Here is a 21,140-nt window from a genome sequence, read left to right as displayed (position 1 = left end):
TAAGCCTGCTGGAGTCTCCAGAACTGATGCTGCGTCTCCAGAAGGTGCCACAGGGAAAAGGATCTCTAGTGTCCTGCTGCCCATGATAAAGCATCTGAGAAGCCACCTCAACCAACCAATCAGAGAACTTCTCCCCCTGTTGCTCACTAGCTGCACTCAGCTGGTCCTTGCTGTTCATTCATTCATTCATTCATTCATTCATTCATTCATTCATTCATTCATTCATTCATTCAGTCAGTCAGTCAGTCAGTCAGTCAGTCAGTCAGTCAGTCAGTCAGTCATATACATTGGCAACATATACGAGAGCAACAGTGATATTTATTCCCTTTTGCGTGCCCATGATTATTTTACGTGTGGATTAATCAAAAGGATTCGTCAATTTAACCCTATTTATTAGATTTATGTTGATTTATTTTTTCTGTTTTCCCGACTTGCAGCTTTGTTTCTTCACACAAATTCTACCAGCCACACCTGGCCCTTCAGTGCCATAGCTGAGCTGATCGGTGAGTCACTGTTGTTTTGCTATTATATCTTGTTACGCAACTTTCTGTATCTTTGTGCAATACACGGCCAGATTTCTCTATCAAATAGAAACACGGTTATTTAGTCATAAACGACTTTGCTTGACAAGACTGTGGTCCAAGGACACTAAGGTCTCATTTTGAGGGATAATGGCAACGGGCCATGAGTCAATGCATAAAATGCTCAGGTGCGCCCTGGGTGCTTGCCAACACCGCCCATATCAATAAACGCCACTGGCAGAGCCGGTCTTATGGGGTGGGTGGCTGTCAGTAGTGTCTGCCACAGCACCATTTGTTGTCAGTAGTATCTGCCATAGCACCATTTGGCCTTGAGCTCAGGACTTTCTTTGCCTTTTAAAAGTGTGTTGGCAGCAGCTACGAGCTCCTTTCTTACCGTTGCAGTGTCGGTGGTTAGAGAGGGACTTTGTGTGTAACCCCGCCCCCCCCATCCCCAACACACACGCGCGCGCGCGCGCGCACACACACATACACTTGTCTGATCCTATTCCTAATCTTTAAAGTGTCTAAGGAACTAGGATGAAATATTAAAATACCTTAACTACCCCTTATAATACCTTAATTACGCGTGTCCCAATTCCGAAACTGAAACTACTGTCAAAGAAATCAAATGTTGAGAAATTGTATAGTTTTGTTTTCTAGTTATTAACACATCTTGAATTGGTTTGGGGACAATATTTTTGTGATCTCAAGTTCCCCTGTGTCTCGTAATGGCGCACTGGGGCCCAAAAGGACCCCTTTACACGAACGCGAAAACAGCCCAAATTGGCGAGATTTCGTTGAAATTTGTGCCTTTGGTTTACAAGAGGACGGTGCAAACTTTTGAAACTGGCCTCCGGAATGTAGAGGTTTGAGTTAACGGTGTCAATTAGATGCCAAAAGTTGCATTATCGCCCCTCTCTAGTTTCGCCTTCGTGTAAACAGGGAGTGACGCACGGCGCATGCGCATTGCTCTTAAATTACGCATTTCGGAATACAGGTGGGGACCTTTGAGCCAGGGTGAAGATTGGTCTTAATACCTTTTACATGAAGTCGGATTGTGGTGATAGAGGGCTTGGTGATTTATTTTCTTTTTTTAAAGAAAGAAAATATCTATTTTAATGACCCCACTGTTCTTTTCACAGTGTTTAACTTCTGTGATTTCAACAGGAAGGTTTGGTTTGTTTTTATGTGTAAACCACAGTTATATAGGTTTTTCTATCGATTTGTATTTGTGATTTTTGTCAAATAAAAAACAAAAGTTAAAATCACCTGTGCAAAAATAGTAAATACAGTATGTTATGGCAAAATACACTACTTTGAGACCATTCGATGGGATTTTTTTCCCCCAGGAATAACGCTTAAACTCCTCTTCTGCAGGAACATGAGACTGAAGTCACACCAGCATTAGAAAACTGGCAGCTCTGAACATAATATGAAATGTTGAGACCATGGAAGACATTTGCATAAAAGATGAGAGTTTAGAGCAGAGTATCAAACATCTGGGAGGAAAACCGCAAACCCTCCAACGTCTGAGGCTGCTGAACAAAAACACAGGAAGATGAATGTTTTATTTTAATAAACCTTCAATTAATCCAGAAATGGAAACATTTGTTTAATCCAAAATAAAATACTTAGAGAGCCAAATGTAAAAGCCCGAGAACACCAAAAACAGACTTCCCTTAAACACCATAAATAACAAGCAATAATTTAGTGAGGTACAGCAGCATTTCTGAATGTGCACAAATCACATAATCTTCTCCAAGAGCTTGCACGTTCACATGACAAATCCAGGAACTGAGAACAAACTATTAGAACTGAGAACTGGAGATGTTACATTCTTAGTTACACATGTAATTGTAGTTAACAAGTAAGAACAAGGCAATAAAACAAACCACCACAAAAAATCTTCACACTGAAGCTTTAGCTTAGCCCCAAGTCAAAGAGAAATTGTTATATATTTAGCAATATATACCCATACATATTAGGTTATGTTAACGATTCTTGTGTGAAGATTTAGTCTAAAAGCCAAAAGAACAAGAGTCATCCTTTAATCTACAGGAGTTTGGCATTAATTACTGTTATTTTTCCTTTAAATCCTAAAACTCCAGTAAAATAAATCCAATAAAGTGCCTCAGCTTTTCCCAGTCAGATTCAGCATTGAAGCATCTCACGTGAACACAAATAGATTGGAGAACAGATGAGTAAAACATAACACAAAATAACACAACATAATTCTACTTTCCCCCAATACAGGTGCACCTCTGGTAGGTATCTAGCTGCAGGTCAGAAATGATGATTTAGTTTGGGAAACTCTACGCTTGAGTTCTAGCGCTCCTGGAACTGCAAGTCCAGAAATTCCTCCTCTGTGATTTTCTCCAGATTCTTGAGGACCTTTTCTGAACTGGCTGGTGGATAATCTGCGACTGGTGAGTGGGACATGAGGTGGTTGTAAGAGGGGTTGCTCTGGAAGGAACAGCAAAGCGTACGGAGGAAAGGCAACAGCTGGGTAATGGAGGACAGGGAGCGTTGAGTGAGGAGGGGGAACTCCAAATGCTCTGTGGTAGATTCCTCATTTAGACCATTCATTGTCTGCAAAAACAACACAACAACATGAGACACACAAAATAGCGAGTAATGTGGATGTTGTGGTCATTTGTGTAATACCATAGTTAGTAATTAGCACCATCTACACAAATTTTGATTCTTCCACATTGAAAATGACCCACATGCACAACACTTCATTCCAAATCCGTCTGTTCTATTACTGTAAAATAGTTTCACAGCCGACTCCCTGTCAGTGTCCATCAGTCGAGGTTTTAATAGTGATGGTCACTATTAAAAGTTAGCTACCTCAACTAGCCACACATTCCATGGAGCGCTACATTCATCATCTTGAACAATGTTGTATTTTGGCTTTTTCTTCAGTAATTACAGACACTTTGACAATTTCTTCTTCGTTGACACAACCGGTGAGCTGCTCTGTCTCACGCTTATATAATTCACCCGATGAATAAACCCTTTGCCCTCATGCCACGTGTTTTGCCCACCAAGACAGAACATGTATTTCCACAACATGCTGCACTGAAGCAAACAGAACCGTACAGATCCATAATTCACATACTTGTATCACGCTTTAAAAAGTAAAATTCCTAAGTGTGCAACTCACCCCGTATCGCTGCAGTATCCCCTCCAGTGCTCTTAGTACATGGGGTATACAATCCTGCTCACTTTCAATCAGCGCAGTCTCTGGCCCGCTGTAGTGGTTCACATTCACTTCCGGGACAAAAGCCCAACGATACCTGAAAGGAGAACAGAAAATTGAGGTGTAAAATTATAAATAGGTAGTGTAACTGATGTATTGCTCAAGGAGGGCACTTTGGTCCTACATTTGAAACAGAGGAATCTTCTCTGCAGGAAACGCCAGGGAGGTGTCCAAGAACTTGCAGGCTGACAGGTACATGTCCAGGTCTGCTTGAGTAAAGTTCACCGGTCCACTTCTGTCAAGAGCGCCGCGCACCACTTTAGCTAGTCTTGGTGTGAAAACACAAGAAAAGACATTTTAAAAGAGTGCCAGCGCTGCATTCATAAAAACTGTGTAAAATCATCAACTTACTTTGAGATGTCCTTCTCTGATTGCAACATTTTCTCTAGACGTGTGAAGATTCGAATCTGGGGGGAAAGGTTTGCCATCAGCCTTGTAGCTCTGTGAGTAACGTCAGTTCAAGGGTGGAAACATACCAACTCTGTGACCATGATTGGCCAAAGAGATGTGAGGTGGTGGGATGAGATCCGCAACAGGAGAACACGAAACATTAAGAAGATCTGGGCGGAAACGGCAGCACTGGGGTTCATTCTCAGCGTGTCAGTGAGTCGCTCTGAAAGGAAGGAGGGAAAAGCTTAAGCACTGACGTCTGACCCGCTGGAGTGAACCGGATCACAACACACAACCTGGCTCACCAACCTTGAATGAGGGGCAGATAAAGATGATACTGGTCCATCTCTCCACTGAACATGGCAAATGCCTGACGTTTCAGGAGCATGGGTTTTTGGTCCACGTTGGCGAACAGTTTCAATGAGCTGCTCTGCATGCCTAAAGCACAAGAAATGCCAAATTTAAGCCTATTTGACTCCTTTTGTCAACGTTGCTTTTATTTATGGCTTCAGTGACAGTAATAGAGAATACACTTACTCATGAGGTCTTTAAACATGGTCTTCTCATGAGTCAGCAGGTGGTCAATAATGGCCTTCCATCTGACAAAGCAAACATGACAGGCCAGCCCAGCGCATTAGACACAGAAGAGATCTTTGTACAGACGTGTGTTATCAGTGTAGGCCATATTCTCTCTGCACAGATTTCCTCTGAAAGCACCTGTGGGTCAGTTACACTCCAACTCTAGTGAACTGAGCGGCTGCAGGTATGCGCTCCACACAAAACACCATGTGCATAAGAGACGAGCTCCAGATTCACAGACGATTTATGGGGAAATTAAGCGTAAATTCTGCTTCCACCAAGTAAAGGCAAAGAGACGGGAGGCTGAGGTATGACAACATTGCTAAATACAGAGAATAAAACACATCTTTCTAACTTTCATTTCCCACCCAGCTATTAGAGCCTATGAAACCTCAAATCATGCTTTTAACCTGAAAAATGAGCGATCTTTGACACACATTTGCTTACCAATCTATGAATAGAACACTGTTTAAGAAAAAGAGATTAGTGACCTCACAATTCAAACTTTGACTAGTTGTGGTGCACAGTATTTGTCAGTGGGTTGCACTTAAACAATATCTATCTAATAAACACACTAACTTGGGAGCACAGGAGGCATCCATGGTGAAGAAGAGGGGGTCCATGAAGAGCTCAAAGACCTCTTTCCTCCAGGCCCTTTTGGTATACGCATACCCACTCAGACTGCTCAGCAGCTGAGCTCCTGCTTCAAAGCTGGGCATGTTGTAGGCACTAGATGAGAGGAAAGTGCAGGTCAGAGGAGTATGAACAGACTGTTGATTTTAAAACAGGCCATACTGGTTACCTGTGGTTCTTAAGGTAAGGGAAAACATAGTACATGAGACGAGAAATGAGAGGAACGGCCTTATCCTTCTCATCACTACGGTAGACCATGTCCAGAAGAGGAGCCAAGATCTGTGCAGAGATGAGACGTGTCACAAACAGCAAATTCCAAGATTAAGTGATTCTAATATATTTAAAAATCTACCTCAGCCAGAAGTATCAGAGCCTGTACGCTGTAAATTGACGGTGCTGAAGAGGAAACCATCGTGCTGGCCTGAGCAATCGGCTCTGATTTTAAAAAAAAGACAAGTTCAAAAGTAAAGCAGTGCAACAGAGAACATACATGAGTAAAAGGTGCTCATAAAGCGTTAAAATCGTTCATCATGGAATCAGTGTTTACTGAACTGTAAGTTCTAATATTCCTCTCAAGAGAGACTCATCACTGCTATCTCAAGGTCCACAGAAGTTCCTATAGCTTATATGTTCTTTTCCCTAAGTATATAGTCCCCATCAAATAATAATGACATTTACATAATATGCGACACACTCAGTGGAGGGAGCATACTCTAACCTGTAAAACCTTCATTCATGTAAGACTGCGTTTGTGAGAAGAATTATTGTCATTGTTGTTATTAGTATTTTCTTTATATGCTATGGTATGTAGATTTGGAGTATTTGAGGAATGTTGACAGGAGAAGAAGATCATGAGAATGTTTTGCAAAAGTGCTGAAGCTGCTTCTAACCAAGCCCAGCACCCAGATGCATCCTGTTGGTCAAGATTAGAGAAGCTCGTTAAGATGGGTGGAGATGTCAGAAGGCAATGAGATATGAGATCTTGTTTGGACACATTCTGTTTGCACCAATAAAAGAGGTGAGCGAGCAGCGGAGGAGCAGAGTTGACAGAGGAAGCTTGAACTGCTGCTCAGCTCTCCCTTGCAAGGACTCCTGTTGTTTGCGTGGTTGATCTGAGTCTAGTGAACGAACAGCGCGGGCGATCAAAACTTCACCCTCACACGTTTTACTTACCTCCAACCATAATTTTAATGTAATCGGGAAATGTGGTAATTCATATTTGCAGCAACAGCCTTGAAAAAAACCACACAATTAAGGGAACCAGACTAAATTGTGCCTTCCATATACTGATGTAAGGAAAATGCAGATGAGGTAACGACTGGCGGTCATTGAAATATAAAGTTACCATCGTGGTCTCCATCCACATCTGCGTCATCAGGCTCTTCTGCTTCAAGATGCACCTGCGGCTGGACTTTGACCTCCAGGCTGCGGCTCAGCCAGCTGGTCTGTTCCAGAGACGACCCTGCGATCCCTCCAACCGCCTCCAGGACGCGCTGAGTCACTTCCTGCACAAAAATCAGCAAGTGTAACCACCGTATCTCACAATCTCAGCATAAGCTGCAGGACTGCAACGTGCCTGCAGATCTTTTGTGTCCTTCTTATTCTCGAGGTTGGGGAGCCTATTGACGACATCATTGAGAATTCTGCCAACAACAGAAAATCTTAATCAATACCAAAAATGATAAATACAGGTATTTTTCTTCTTTAATGACATAGTTGTTGATTCTTTGTTACTGTCTGTAAATACTGTCTGACATTACAAACACGCGTTTTAATCTGACTCTCCAAGCATACAGAAATGTCCTGGATATACAGACAAGAAATCTTCAAACCCGTTAGTCGTAATCTCTCCTGCCAGATGTCTATGCCATCGTCATATTTAAGATTACACTTCAACTGTAAATACTGACCCCAGCAGTAAGAAGTGTCCGGGTGGGGCCAAGTTGAGTTGAACAGATTCCCGTAACAGACTGAGGAGACTAGCAATGTTTTCCTGGACAGCCTGTGCTGGAATGCTACACACAGAAAAGAAAATGATTTCACAATGGTCTTTCAATTTCACACAGTGCCCTAAATGACATGCGCCCCATTACCTTTGAATATATGCATAGATAAAGTGTAGCATGGGGATGTCCACCAGGCATGACTTCTACACATGAAATATGAAAAGAAGACATTTGTTAGGAGAAATAGAATTAAAGCAGGACACAATGAATTACAAGAAATGACACACCTGTTCCCCTTTGATCTGATTAGGTTTTTTCACCACTTCCTTAACCAGTTGTAAAATGGTGCTTGTGTGCAAAGTTTCCAAAGATTTCACCAGATCCACAATGATGAGATGTGATTGGCTTGGATCAGGTAAAACCTACAGATCACAACACAAGTGATCATCAACAACAGCTCAGAGAGAATTGGGGCTATTTTGCAGCTATTTTACTTTGTTTTTAAGTCTCCTTTTGCTTTTTCTTCTGCTCCACACGTCTCCCAGTGAAGCCATGAGCTGAACCCCGTACTGTCTAGTTAGAGGAAGGAGGAATGCCAGTATCCGCTGCCGTAAGACCTAAATATTACAACAACAGATACTGAGGTATATATTTAAAAGAATTAATGAGTGGAGCCATACATTTGTGTGTATCTAACAAACACCTTGGTGCTCTTAAAGTAGACAGAAGTGGAGGAGTGTCTCCTGTTCTGGACAGACTCAGATGCACGCTTATGGAGCTCTTCCCTCATGACAACTCCCCAAATCAATCCCATGCTACTTAGCATGTTTGGTAAAGCATCAATTACAGCACTCCGTGCATTCCGAATATTCCCAGGATCACAGGCAGGCGGGGGCTACAAGGAAAGAAGAAAGACTCATTTATTATATGATCTAACTAAGTGACATGCCAGAGTGCTTAAGAGAGCAAGTCTGTTTCATTCCTCACCCTCTTATTGTCCAGTAAACAGTAGTGTGTAATGGTGGTCAGGCCTTCAAGCAGAGTCAGAGGGTAGTCGGGGGCAATGTTTTCCCTCTTCCCACTCAGACTGATTAAAAGAAGAAATACAATCTTTAATATAAAAACACAAACTTGACTTCACTTTATTTCTTGGTTTAAAATCTAAAAAAAACTGTCCCTGAACTCTACCAAGACTTACTGCAATTCTATAAGAGTTCTAGGTTTTCAAACTTGATACAATTATATTATTAGTTTTGATACGTGATACAACTGTATGCAAGAATACCTGTGACTCAGCTTTCCTCCATCGTGCTCACAAAGCTTGACCAGCTCGTCTAAGTTCCTGCATATCTGATTGATGAGAGGAGCTACAATGATGCTTAAGGAGCGCCCTAAGTACGGCAGACAGGCACACAGCAGCGACACCCAGTGGGGGTGCATGGCGTAGCCATACTGTGGCTGCAGAGCCCTGGCTGCAGCAGACACAAACATTCCTTGGGCTATGATGGGGTGACTTTGGACATACTGGGCTGCATTAATGGACTGCTGAAAAAGAACTGCAGTTTGCCATTCGCGAGCCAGTGGAGTGCTGGGAGCTAGATGATCACGAGGCTCTCCAGATGATCCGGCCGGTGCCGATGCAGAAACAGCCCCACCAGGCAAAATGTGATACTCCAAGACTATGAGGTCCTGGATGAGTTTCAGCAACTGCATTTGTAAGGGGTACTGTTCTGGTCCCCCTCCCACTCCAAAATTCACCAGACTCTCTTCTGACAGGCCTCCTTCGCCATCTGTCAGCTCCAAACACTTGGACTGTCCCTTTTCTGCACCCCTCTGGCTGACATACATGGATGCAGAGAGAGTAAGCAGAGCGTATTCCTGCACCTTACATCCTGAGAGGAGCTTACGGATCAATTCCAGCGTTGTCTCATTGTGTCCGTGCTTCTCTGCCATACAGCAAAGCTGTTTTACTATCCTTGTGAGAACCTCCACACTCTTCACTTGAACCTCTTTGTTGCCCTGTTGGTCGAATGGACCCAGGCTCAGATAGACTGGATAATGAGAGCGCATGAATCGCAGACACAGGGATATTAGCAGCTCAATGAGCAGGGATGGGGCCACGGATGAAGAGGAAGATGGAGAGAGCAGAGACCCATAGAAACCATGACCATCCTGCACCTGTTGGTGGCGCTGTAAGAGGTTAAAGACCAGGTTTAAATGTGCTGCTGAACTTGTGTCAAGAGAGGTGGTGCACAGCGCATCCACCAGAGCGCCCTCAACGCCACTCCTCAACAGACTGTTCAGCAGCGCCAAGCCTTGAAGGAGATGGCACCAGCCGCCAGGCACAGGATACAGCAGCATGTGTCGGAATAGGGAGTCAATGGCCTCTCTTTTCTCACGCTCCTCTTTCAGCAGGCGAGACTTGGCCAAGGCCTCCAGCTCCAAGTCTTCCTCATCGCTCGACAGCGAGTCAGATGCCTGTGTGTGTTCAGACTCCACCCTCTGCAGGCCGTTGACCAGGCATCCATCGTCGGGGTTGGGGTACAGAGCAGATCCTGAGCTGGAGTCTTCAGTAGACACGTGAGCACCACTGGTGTCAGCCGACTCGGTGTGTTCACTCTCCTCCGCCTCTTCTTCCTCATCCTCTCCATCTTCCTCCTCTGTTTGTTCACTCTCACTCCTAGACGCCACCAAAGAGTCAGCTTCTTTGATGAATACTGGACCATTATCTAATTCAGTCCACAGTGTTTCCCGGTCCACAATATTCATAAAATTTAGGCTGGTGATCTCTGTTGCCACGGAGTCTGCTGGTATCCCAGATGTTCTGGTCGAGCTCCGACTTCTGTTGCTTAGAATTTTCAAAGCACCTTCAAGAAACAAACAAAAGCAAAATTAAAAAAGAAACTAATCGGAATAAAATTGTAATTTCAACAATAATGCAGTTTGTGAAGAAATATCATTACCAGCTGTGACATTTTGTTTGATGCTCTGAATGGAGCAGCGCTGAGTGGAGGGGTGGAGTAGCAGCAGCAAAATAGGTTCCAGAATGCGAATCACGTCATTAAGGGAAAGTGCCCGGATCAGCCATCGCTGAGCTGCTGTGCTTATTGAGCCGTCTGTACAGCTCAGACTGTTCACCACCACACACAGAGTCCTGAAATACCCAGAAAATGTATGGCTTTACTCGTGGACAGGGCAGCAAATAACGATTATGTTTTTTGAGGATTAACCAAAAGACGATTTTTTCCAAAGGGGGGGGGGGGGCTGTTAAGGCTAACTCTTCAACGGAGGAGGGTGGAATAGGTTAAAACTCCACACGAGTTTGTGGGGTTTAAATTTCACCCGGACAGATTTTTAGGTCTTGAAAAGAGGACATGTTCGGGTGAAGGGGGACGTCTGTTCACCCTAGACATCGCCATGATCGCTAGTCATTGTGTAGGCTAATTTTAACAAGGGTTATACGGAGACAGCCAAATAATTGTGGCTACTCCTGAGGGTAGAGTAGCAGATACACATCCGAACAAACTCTTGATGAATCTTTGCTTCTGTTGTAGAAACACAGGTTGTTGCCTATACGTAGATCACACTGTCATTTCAGGATAATCTATCACCAAAGTTCTTTTTTATTATACTGCCTATTAGCATATAAATAATTTAAATGCTATAAGCTCAGCATGCTTAATATTACAATCTGCAAATTTAAGCTATGGTTTCTATGAGTTTATAATTTAAGTGGAAAAACTTGAACTGTTTTTCTTGTAATACTCTCCCCTCGTGACAACCCCGACCAACTCTTGCAAGGTTTTTTTGTTTGCGTAGATTTGTTGAATCTTTCTTTGTCAACCTTTTCGACTTTGCATGTTTCTATCCCTGAAATTAACATTTCCTTGTGGAGCAGGTTCATCCGCCTTTGGTGGAGCAATGAAGGAAATAATATACTATTTTCCCATGTAGACAACGAAACACCCACAGATAGATAACAGCCCCCTCCAACGGAGACCACTGCTTACTAACCGGTCAAAAGAACGATCGAGGGACACAGTTCTGTTGTTCTGAATCTCCCTGGTCAGGTGCCATAAAACTGTGAAACGGTGCAGTGCCTCCAGCCGCACTCCCTGGGGCAGACAAACAAAAGACACACCTTTGACTTTTCTCCTAAAGCTGTGATATTTCCTGTTTATATGTTTGACTTAAAGAGGTGATGTGTGTTAAAGATGTGAACAAACAGTACTTCACCTTGTCTTTGTGTAACAGCGCCTGACAGATGATGTCTTCACAGATGGATGACGACGGGGCCAAACAGTGAAGCCTGTAGAAAAGCTCCACGCAAGAAATGTGCTGCTCGCGACGTTCTGTGTCTAGTTGGTTCCACAGCACGAGAGAAACCCTCTGTTTTATTGCAGAAGAATGTAAAATTAGTCTTCTGCAACTAGATCCTCAAGCTGATGTTTGTATAGATATTGAGAGCATGACAAATGACTGAAATAGCCTCAAACCGCATTACAGCCATAAAAAGGCAATATGCCTAATTAATTTAACATCAATTAAAAAAAACAAACTCTCTACTGGCACACCTGATAGAAATCTGTGCGCTCCTCTATAGCACGAAGCACGGCGGGATAGATGGGTGGCACGGTGATCATCTGGAGCCTCCCGACCAATGGGTTGGTGTCAGTTGTGTGGTAGCGTCTATGCTTGTCCTGGATGACAAGTGCTAAGGACTGTGAGTGATTGATAAGTTCCAATAAGGAGGCCACTGCAGTGTGCTGGATGGTGTAGTCCCTGGACAGGCTGCACAACATCATCAAAGTCCTCAACCACGTTGGCAGGCTGTGTGTGTTGCTGCCTGTAGAGTACAAATATCACAACTTCTTCTAAGTTAAAGGAGCTAAAGGCAGTTTACTCATAAATGTTCTGTTAACAGACTGACCTGTGTGATCAAACATAGCTGTGTAGAGCTCCCAAGTCTCCTCTTCAGTTAGGTAAACAGGGAAGGTGGTGCCCTCCAACAGCAGGTGACAAGTGGCTGTAAAGGCTTGTCGACAGGCCTCGGAGATTTCTGATCTTCCTCTGGGCATGTAGCCCACTGCCCATTCCAGGCTCTCTGAGTTTTCTTGCTGCTTTATCGACTCTATGGGGGCTTCTGTGGAGAGACTCTCAGACTTTGGGCTGGATTTATATTTGTTAGGGGTGAAGAGTTCTGTCAGTTTGTCTTTAATTTCCCGTCCACCAATGCTCGCCGTTCGAGTCTTCTGCTCAACAATGGGGGTGGTTATGTCAGACTGTGGTAGTTCTTCTGGTGCGCTCACATCTTCTACTTGCACCAACAGGTATCTGAAAAGCAGCAAACAATTTTTTTCACATTAACATTAAGTTCCAGACGAATATATGTCTCTGTTGGTTACCTTGTGGCTATGAAGGCCAAGATGTCCTGCAAACTCTGGCTCAGGCTCTCTACACTGCCTCCTCTCCTCCACATTGTCTCGCCTTCCTCATTAATTTCTTTTTCCTCAGCTGTTAAGCCCGTCCCTGGTGAGAGATGCTGCTCTGACGGAGAAGCACTGATTCCCAATCCACTGTCTTCAGATCTTAGAGTCGGGTTCAGGTCATTCAGTGGCTCTCTCTCATCTCTGTTTATCCCTCCTTCGTCAGGACCATGAATCTGACCATTGGCCATGTTCTATAGAGTATAATCAATGAGTTTGCAAAGTTAAACACTAAACAATAACTGAAAAAGATGTTATACTAGAGGGTAAAAGCCAAACCTGTGTCTTTTTGCTTTCCTCTGGTAATTGCGTGTCCTCCAATTGTGTCATTGCATCAACATCCATATATGCCACAGGCATTTGGATCTTACTCAAGACTTTGAAGCAGGCACGCAGACTTTGAGTGACATCTTCTAGACTGACAGTGTCCATGTGGCTGTAGAGAGCCTTCAACATGGTGCTCAGCATCTCAGGGAGGAACAAGGACTGGATATCAGCATAGAGCTCCTGTGGCAAAAAAGAATTAGTTTGACCAAAGAAACCTCTGGGGCGTGTTCTTGTACTTGCTACATATTGCCTATACATACAAGATACTCATTCTACGACCAAATTAAGAACATTTTTAGGAAGTGAAGACTGACTGGTCCTCACAAATTGAAAGGGCTGCGTGAGGGTTAAGATGTGGTTTTAAGGTTGAGCAGGTGATGGTTAGGGTTAGGCGCCGGGTGAAATGAAATGAAAGTAGGTGTAAGCAATGAAAGTCCTCACAAAGATAGAAGTACAAAGAGAGTTGGACTTTGCTCAACTTGTGCTTAAGGCTTGTCAATATTTGTTTTATTCAATATACTAAACCAAAAAGTGACATGACAGCAGTTTGTTTTGTCAAAAATCCTTTTATGGGTTTATTTCCCCATTTGTAGGTATTAGTTGTATAACATAAAATCTCATAACAAATTGCATTAAAAAAAAATATCAGAATTCTTAGAATCCCAGCTTTTATGAACCATGAACTGTTGTTTACCAGTGGAAGAACATCAAGAAGGAATATGATGAGATTGGACATCTCGGTCACAGATGGAGCCTGGTGACAGCGGTCTGGGCGAGGAGGTGTCGGTGGGTCATCTTTGTTACTTTATAGAGAGACAAAGAATTCACAACAGTGACTGTTTACGGCTGGACTCAGATTCTCTTAAAGGTAACATCAGACAATGAGGTCTGTCGTCCTGCCCACCTGAGAGACGTGCAGAAACGTCGGGTCATATACTCCCACAGGTACTCGCTGTTCATGGAGCTGACAAGCATGTTGACTGTCTTTATAATCTCTGAGGCATTTTTATTGTCCTTTATCTTACTATTTAGGGAAAGAAAAACATGCTTCAGTTTTAGCATTAAACAGTGCACATCTTTGCTCTCCCCTCCAACTCAAAAGTCTTACATTGCCAGTTGGTTGCCAGACAGGCCTGAGCTGATGATAACCTGTTCCCCCAGCATCTCTCGACAGTATTTGTAGAAAGCTCTGACCACCTCCAGCAAGACGCTGCTCATGACGACTGCACCTGAGCAGAAGCCAGACAGGGACATTTATAGAAATCAATACTGAAATGATTCCTCCTCTGGTCAAGCTGCATATTGCTACAGTATGTACCTATATCTGGTTTATCCAGCAGACTCATGATGAGGCGAAAGGGTCTGAGGTATCCAGACACATTCTCAGGGTCGCTCTCCACATCCTTCTGACTCAGTATGTTAATCAGTGCCTGAAGTCACAGAAATGAAGCAATCACACACTCTTATTTTTTTCCATTACATACTTAGTTACGTAGCAGTGTAACAGTTTCTTAGCTGTTGTTTAAAAGTTAAGAAGTGTTTTGTGAACAGTTTTGTTATGTCACATTAAGTGGATATAAAAGTCCAGTTTATCAGATTTTTGCTCATTTTAAGTTTGATAAAATTCTGAATCTGATAAAACAAGCCGCATACCTTCACAAGATAATCCCTAGAGTAGGTGTTGAAATAGAAGGCTGTATGTTCCTCTAAGGTGGTGGAGAGTGTAGAATGTGGTGCCACCATTTCTCCTTTTATGCCTGTACCTGGAAACACACAAACAAATGATTTCTTTGCATGAAGCAAATTACTGTAATGAAATGTGGAGCTGTACTGTAATGATCTGCACCTAGGAGCCAGGCGTAGAAGCGTCTATTTAATGACATGTCTCTGCGAAGCAGAGTAAGAGACGCTGCAGACGTAACTGTGACCAGGTCATTGGTACTGATGGCAATACTGGGGTCCAAAGGGTCCTAAACCAACAACAATCAAGTTCTTTAGTAGAAAAACAGCTCAGGAAATGTCTCAAATGATACATGCAATGCAATATGTCCAGCAGTAACAGCTGGTTTCTCAGATTAAACAAAGATTAGCCGACTACAATAGTGACACATCAGGCAATGCATATTAAAATAGCCACGTCAGTTCCTGCTTCGACTTTAACTTATTCCGTCCCGTGGAGCACCATATACTTCTCACAAGCTTAGCTGAAAACATGCAGTTGTTAAATATGGGAAGTGAGACTTTCTAGGTGTGTGTTTACCAGCAGTTCAGCAAAGGGGAAGAAGTAGAGCAGGACCTCGAGCATGTTTCTTTGCACGAGAACATTTGAATCTTGCAGTGAAAGACAAAGGGACTTCACCTGAGGATAAGAAGGAGCCAAACAGCTCATGAGAAAATGAAACACGAATAAGTAAATTATGGTGCCAAAAACACCATTACAGAGAGTCCAAAAGGTCCAAAAGCAGAAACTCACCACAAGTCGGGGATCGTGGCCAAGCATGTGTGTTTGCTGACGTAGAGACACCATGCGGTCAAAATGTGTGACAATAAAGACGGATGCAGGCAGTCGGACCAACGGACTGACCAGGACACTCCCCCACAGGGCGCCATAGAACACCTGCTGACCCATCACGAGGGACAACTTGAGCAACAAAGCATCCGTCCTGAAAAGAAGACAAAACAGAGACAGATCTTATGTATTTCACGATCGACAGCCATGTTTCCATTCAATGAACGGAGAGCACAAACTATGCTGTTTACTAGAAGGATGGTGCTGTAGACGACCAGACAAATGTGGACAACAGAGAACGCAGAAATAGGGGGGGGGGAATGGAAGACAAAAGGTTTGGCCAAATGACTTTTTAGCCTGGCTGCCCTTTTTCTTCTTCTAAGTCTGGAATTGGTCATGTGTGCAAGTATCAGGGGATAAAATACTGAGATAAAGTTGCAGATAAGAAAGAAGCCATCAGGGGAAACCCGATGACAAGTTCAATATTTGTAACTAACAATTGTTTAAGAAAAAACTCTTCCCTAGCATCAGCATTTAGTTTGTGGGTGTCGCTATAATATTGGATGGTCTAAATTTGAAGACAATAACATATCTATATATTATATATAGAGAGATATAATCGATGGAATTAATAATTTATAAGGAACCAAACATAGATTGCAGTTAGAATTCCATACAGTCAGATGGATTCTGAATTTTTTGACTTTAGTTTTGCTCATCTGATGATGTGTTTGGTCCATTTAACACAGCGTGTACCTGTCATAGACCTCTAGTCCTTCCTCCAGGCCTGGTAGTAGTCCAGTGATGAAGGCCTGAAGGCTGGGCAGTAAAGCCTTCTGCAGTGGGAGATAGTAACGCTCGTAAAGTTTCAGCAGCACAGGCTTCACTGCCATGGATGCATGCCCCAAGAGTGGGAACAATCCTGAGCTGAAAACAAGAAAAACACTAACTTTTACCAAAAATGTACAGCACAAATCATCACCACGCTCTCATCTCGGAGCCGTCGGCTTTACCTGTAAATAAACAGATCTTTTGCCAGCCATTTGGTGCCGATGATTTTAAAAATGACCTCATAGGTCTCGAGAGCCTTGAGGTGAACTCCGCTGGGCAGAGCTGGGTGCAGACACTGGGCGAGGCGTTTCCCGATGATCAGCCGCTTAGGCAGGAGAGAGTAGCGGAGGTTACTCTGCAGAGCCTAAAAGAAAGATTGGGGTCAAACTGGTGCTTTTAAAGCAAGACACACGTTTCTTTAAACGTGCTCACAAAATAACAGCGAAAAAAGAGGAAAGATATGATAAATGTACCTTATTGAGTTTACCCAGGGAGGAGATAAGATCTGCCCACTCGCTGGAAGACTCAAAGTTGCGCAGCGCCTTCTCGATGACCCCCTCATAGTGGCGGTACCGGTAGTCATTCTGCAGTTCTAACTCTTCAGGATCCATGGCACGTTAAAATGATACACACATGCTCAGAATAATACTCCTGGAAAAAAACAAAACAAGAAAAGTTTAGAAAAAAGAAGCTCACAGGAGGTGTCCGTCCTGCGTCACTTGTATGAATGGCTCTGTGTGTTTACCCCGGCAGAGACAGCTAATACAATTACCTAATATTCCAACAAGCCCCTGTTGTTGTTTCGTTGAGTGGGACAACTTAAGTCAATTTTAGTCTCGGAAGAAAAACAAATTATACACTATGTGCAGCCCAACAGAGAAATCTTTTGCCTCTGGTTTGTTTTTTTCCTCTGAGGAATTAATTCAGAGCTCAAAGGTTACACTTAACTGCCTAACGTTGACTTTTGTGTTTTGCAGCGACAGCTTTATGTAGTCTGAATCAAAGTTAAACGACTACTGAAAGATCAGAGGGGAAGTGCAGAAACAGATACTTCCTCTGTGTACTGGAACTGGTAACTACAGTTACCATGGAGAAAAAGCAGCAGTGTTTGTTCACTTGTTTGAATGCAGTACATTTGAATAAACTAAACTAAGAGATGGGTGGGGGAGTTGAGTGGAGGATTAGGAGAGGACAGACATCTGGACAGCCTGAGCTCTCAGCTCAGGCTTTATCATCATGCAGCAACACGTGCCGAGGGAAGCTTAAGTCACAACAGATCAGACCATTGGGAAAAACTATTTAAATTGTGGTAAAAACTTATTTTGAAAATATGAATATGGAAAATTTGTATTGAATTTTAGTTTTTCTATATCGGACATGGCTCTGCTGTAACCTTTGTCGGTGAACCTGGCAAAATGTTTTCTTGAAATGACAATTCTAATAGGATCACAACTCAGTTCTACTTATTATACTCTTCAGACATGAACCACATACAGAATAGAAAACAAAATCAGTGCCAATAACTTGCAAGACAATATTGTGTTGCAACAATCAGCCTAATAAGTAGATGTTCTTTAAAGTAGCAATTTAAGCAACTTTGAACAGTTTCTTAATAACACAGCAGCTGTTGGTCCCATATTGCATTGTGGATGATTTGAACTCTGCTCACTGGAACAAGAATAGCACTTTGATGAAACTGAATAGAATGTGTCTGTTTCTTTTTCACTGGAAGAAACAATTATGCGAATAACACATATTCAATGAGTGGCACAATAAATAAAGCCTAAATAAACATAGGCTATTTATAAAAAAAAAAAATCCAAAATGTAAAATACGCCCTACAAGTAAATTTAACACGAAAGCAGAGGCGACAGCTATAAATGCAAATGACCCAAGTGCACGTTGTTACTTCCTCATCACACCCCAGGTGGTTCAGCAGCAAAAACAAACCGTGTCAGCAGTGTGTCGGCATGACATTAAATGCTGTCAGCGAGGACAGTGTGTAGCTGTAAGGTGACAGCAAAATGTGGCACAATATTTCCCTGATGGCTGCAGCAGCAATGATGGAGAATACGGCTGAAGGCATTACGCAACAGCCCAGTCACATCACCGCCGTCCCCAAAACATTAGCCCATATGTTGGACAGTAATCAGTCATGGTGGTGTACGTACAGCCTGGCCTCACTTCAACCCCAAACCCCCCAAAATTGAGCAAGCTAGCTAGCAACAGAGCCGACAGCCTTATCGTGGACGGTGTTTTCACAGCGGGATGTGTCGCTCCATAAAAGACAGCGTGTAACGCAAACATTAGCTAGCTACCAGGTGCATCAGTCACTCACCAACTGCGGAAAAGCCCAAAAGGTTCTTTTGATAAAATGGAATTCTCCTCGAAGACGGCTGTTTTACACCGGGCATTATCTCATTCTATAACACTGCTCAAACGACAGCAGTAAAGACTTAATTCAGGATGGCTTGAGTACCGTGACCATCCCTGGAGGACCAGGAGGGGGCGGGATCGTCAAACTCAGCTGATTCGGAGCCGAAGCCACAGGGACGCTTCATTTTCCGCTGGTGCAGGGGTGGGGCGGGGACCCTCCAGGCAAGAAATAATGTTTGCCTTCAAACCGTCGACTGTGTGTAAATATACAAGTTATTTATCCTAATTCCTGCCCAGTGAAACTAAAAAACCCGTTTCCTCCTAACACAGTCAAGAACTGAGAGCTTGACGCAGACATGTTGATAACTTCCCAGGCTTTGGTTTAGTCCAGGCTGCGCCGAGTTTACAGGTCTCGCTTCACTCCACAATGTTGCAAGTCCAGCGTATGAGAGTGGTTTAAAGTCATCCAGCGGTTAGCTGAGGCTGCACTTAGTGGAATTCACAAGTGAGTTTGGCGTGATATTTGGTATGACAGTGCTTTGAAAATACGATTTCATTCCACAGTTGGACTGGTCCACATTATCCTTCTCTAGAGATGCACGGATGGATGGATGGATGGATGGATGGATGGATGGATGGATGGATGGATGGATGGACGTTCATCCTTCCACATTAAGACCTGTATTTGTCATGAAAAAAATAAAAAAATACTGGTATGACACTGTTATTATTGTCATAATGTGAAGTGATAAATGAAAGTAAATTATCTGTGTCCCGGTGTGTGTGTGTGTGTGTGTGTGTGTGTGTGTGTGTGTGTGTGTGTGTGTGTGTGTGCGTGTGTGTGTGTGTAATTACAACACAGTTCTGTTAAAAATGTGAGCGAGCACTTGCGTCGCACTTGTGCACCTTTAAGTGGCGCTCCTGCACAAACTAAAGAAGCATCTTGTCACAGGTTCGCTTGACCATTTGGTCTGTGAGGGAATAAAATCACGTTTAAAATATTACTTTAATTTTTCTACGTGCATAAGCATACATGATCTGTGTTTTTGGATAGTCATCATAAAGCAACATATAATTATGTAATATACAACACCAATCCATTCTGTACTTCAGCTAGAACATCTTAAATATTTGAATGAAATGCAACAATGGATCCAACCTGAGGTCAATGTTTCAGAATAATATAGCAATACTATCATTTAATGAAACAAAGAATGATGCTGGAATAAAAGGAAGTGCAGGTTAAGTGAGGGGTCAGGTCAGGCCAGGTCAAGGGAGGAGACATCAAATAATCAGCGAATACACTGGCTCTAAATCCTTTGGTGTACATTGTTATATGTTTTGGATATGCAAAAGATGAAGAGCCTCTAGGATACTGATTACCTCAAGCTTATTTATGCATTTATATCTAGTTTGTATTTTGCAGTTAACTAGACAACAGAGAACACAAGTCCACTACTGGAACTTAACATCTATTAATAGACCCAATGACTTAATACATTATTTACTGTTGGAAAATATGTCTAATAATAGAAAAGCCTTATCTTAATGGCAGGGTGATGCACAGCAGTTTTGAAAAGTACCAGCTGGTTTAAGTCTAAAACACACTGCAGTTTTATTACAGTTTGGAAGGACTTTGTGCTAGTTCGAAATGATTTTTATTTTTGATCTTTATCTGGCAAAAATCCTTTTGGAAATCCACCAGCATTTGTGAAAAAGTGGTCATTTTATTATTTTGGATTCCTCTTAGATTGCGACTCATTTCCGGTTCCTCTTTTGAACTTTTTTTTTTTTTGAAGAATATAATCGAATGCTAATTTATGCTAAATCCCCCATTGGCAATGCAACCCTTAAAGGTGCCACAAATAGAATTTGTCTCTATTTAAACTAAACCAAAGATAATATATAAGCAGAAAAAAAAGTTCCTGTCTCATCGATTTTTGCAGACAAGCAAGATAAATCTTCACTGGCAATGTTATGTAATATAATCCACTGTTTACCTTTGTAAATATCGTAACATCCTTAAAAGATGCACCGGCGTAAACTTCTATTCTCAAGAATAATGCCTGGAAAGTAGCAACACAAGCAAAACTAGCTGGTATAATCACAATTATGTAACTGTTGGATTTGTTTCAAATATCACCTCTCAAACACATTAACAAGGGAAAATCAGGCATGTACAGTCATTTAATAGTCCTGTGAGGCCTGTTCAGTGTTTATGTTAAAGCCAGTCAAGTCAAAGGTGGCCTGACACAAAGCGGGAGGTGTGGTCATGCGTTC

The 21,140-nt window shown here is 42.7% G+C and overlaps 2 protein-coding genes and 1 long non-coding RNA gene across 4 annotated transcripts in view; 2 read left to right on the top strand and 1 right to left on the bottom strand.

The window, feature by feature from the left end:
- The window catches only part of LOC130535200 (NAD(P)H dehydrogenase [quinone] 1-like), a 164,623-nt gene that overhangs the window by 97,974 nt on the left and 45,509 nt on the right, over positions 1-21,140 (top strand). The gene's annotated exons all lie outside the window — the stretch shown is intronic.
- On the top strand, positions 1,005-2,425 carry LOC130535403 (uncharacterized). Its single transcript, XR_008953111.1, has 2 exons — positions 1,005-1,246; positions 1,395-2,425. It is a non-coding gene; the product is annotated as an uncharacterized LOC130535403 (long non-coding RNA).
- dop1b (DOP1 leucine zipper like protein B) lies at positions 2,071-19,004 on the bottom strand. 2 transcript variants are annotated; one of them, XM_057049567.1, is made up of 38 exons: positions 18,823-19,004; positions 16,958-17,135; positions 16,667-16,848; positions 16,410-16,580; positions 15,618-15,807; positions 15,405-15,503; positions 14,991-15,114; positions 14,798-14,907; positions 14,463-14,574; positions 14,253-14,373; positions 14,049-14,168; positions 13,839-13,947; positions 13,097-13,324; positions 12,737-13,011; positions 12,262-12,665; positions 11,906-12,177; positions 11,568-11,720; positions 11,346-11,446; positions 10,295-10,485; positions 8,617-10,198; positions 8,319-8,418; positions 8,035-8,226; positions 7,826-7,948; positions 7,619-7,753; positions 7,479-7,534; positions 7,296-7,400; positions 6,958-7,028; positions 6,731-6,886; positions 5,738-5,820; positions 5,555-5,664; positions 5,332-5,481; positions 4,711-4,772; positions 4,483-4,611; positions 4,260-4,396; positions 4,135-4,190; positions 3,908-4,051; positions 3,688-3,820; positions 2,071-3,110 (listed from the first exon to the last, which is right to left on the bottom strand). In XM_057049567.1, exons 2-38 carry the CDS (start codon positions 17,093-17,095, stop codon positions 2,847-2,849), a joined length of 6,888 nt encoding a protein of 2,295 aa, XP_056905547.1. In that variant the 5' UTR covers positions 17,096-17,135; positions 18,823-19,004; the 3' UTR covers positions 2,071-2,846. The 2 variants fall into 2 exon arrangements, with proteins under 2 accessions (XP_056905547.1, XP_056905557.1); XM_057049577.1 differs by lacking the exons at positions 14,991-15,114; positions 15,618-15,807; positions 16,410-16,580; ... (1 more) ...; positions 16,958-17,135; positions 18,823-19,004.

Source organism: Takifugu flavidus, chromosome 1 (assembly GCF_003711565.1).
Source record: "Takifugu flavidus isolate HTHZ2018 chromosome 1, ASM371156v2, whole genome shotgun sequence".
Taxonomy (NCBI): domain Eukaryota; kingdom Metazoa; phylum Chordata; class Actinopteri; order Tetraodontiformes; family Tetraodontidae; genus Takifugu; species Takifugu flavidus.
The sequence above is the reverse complement of the archived record's forward strand: the minus strand, read 5'-3'. Positions and strand labels throughout refer to the sequence as shown.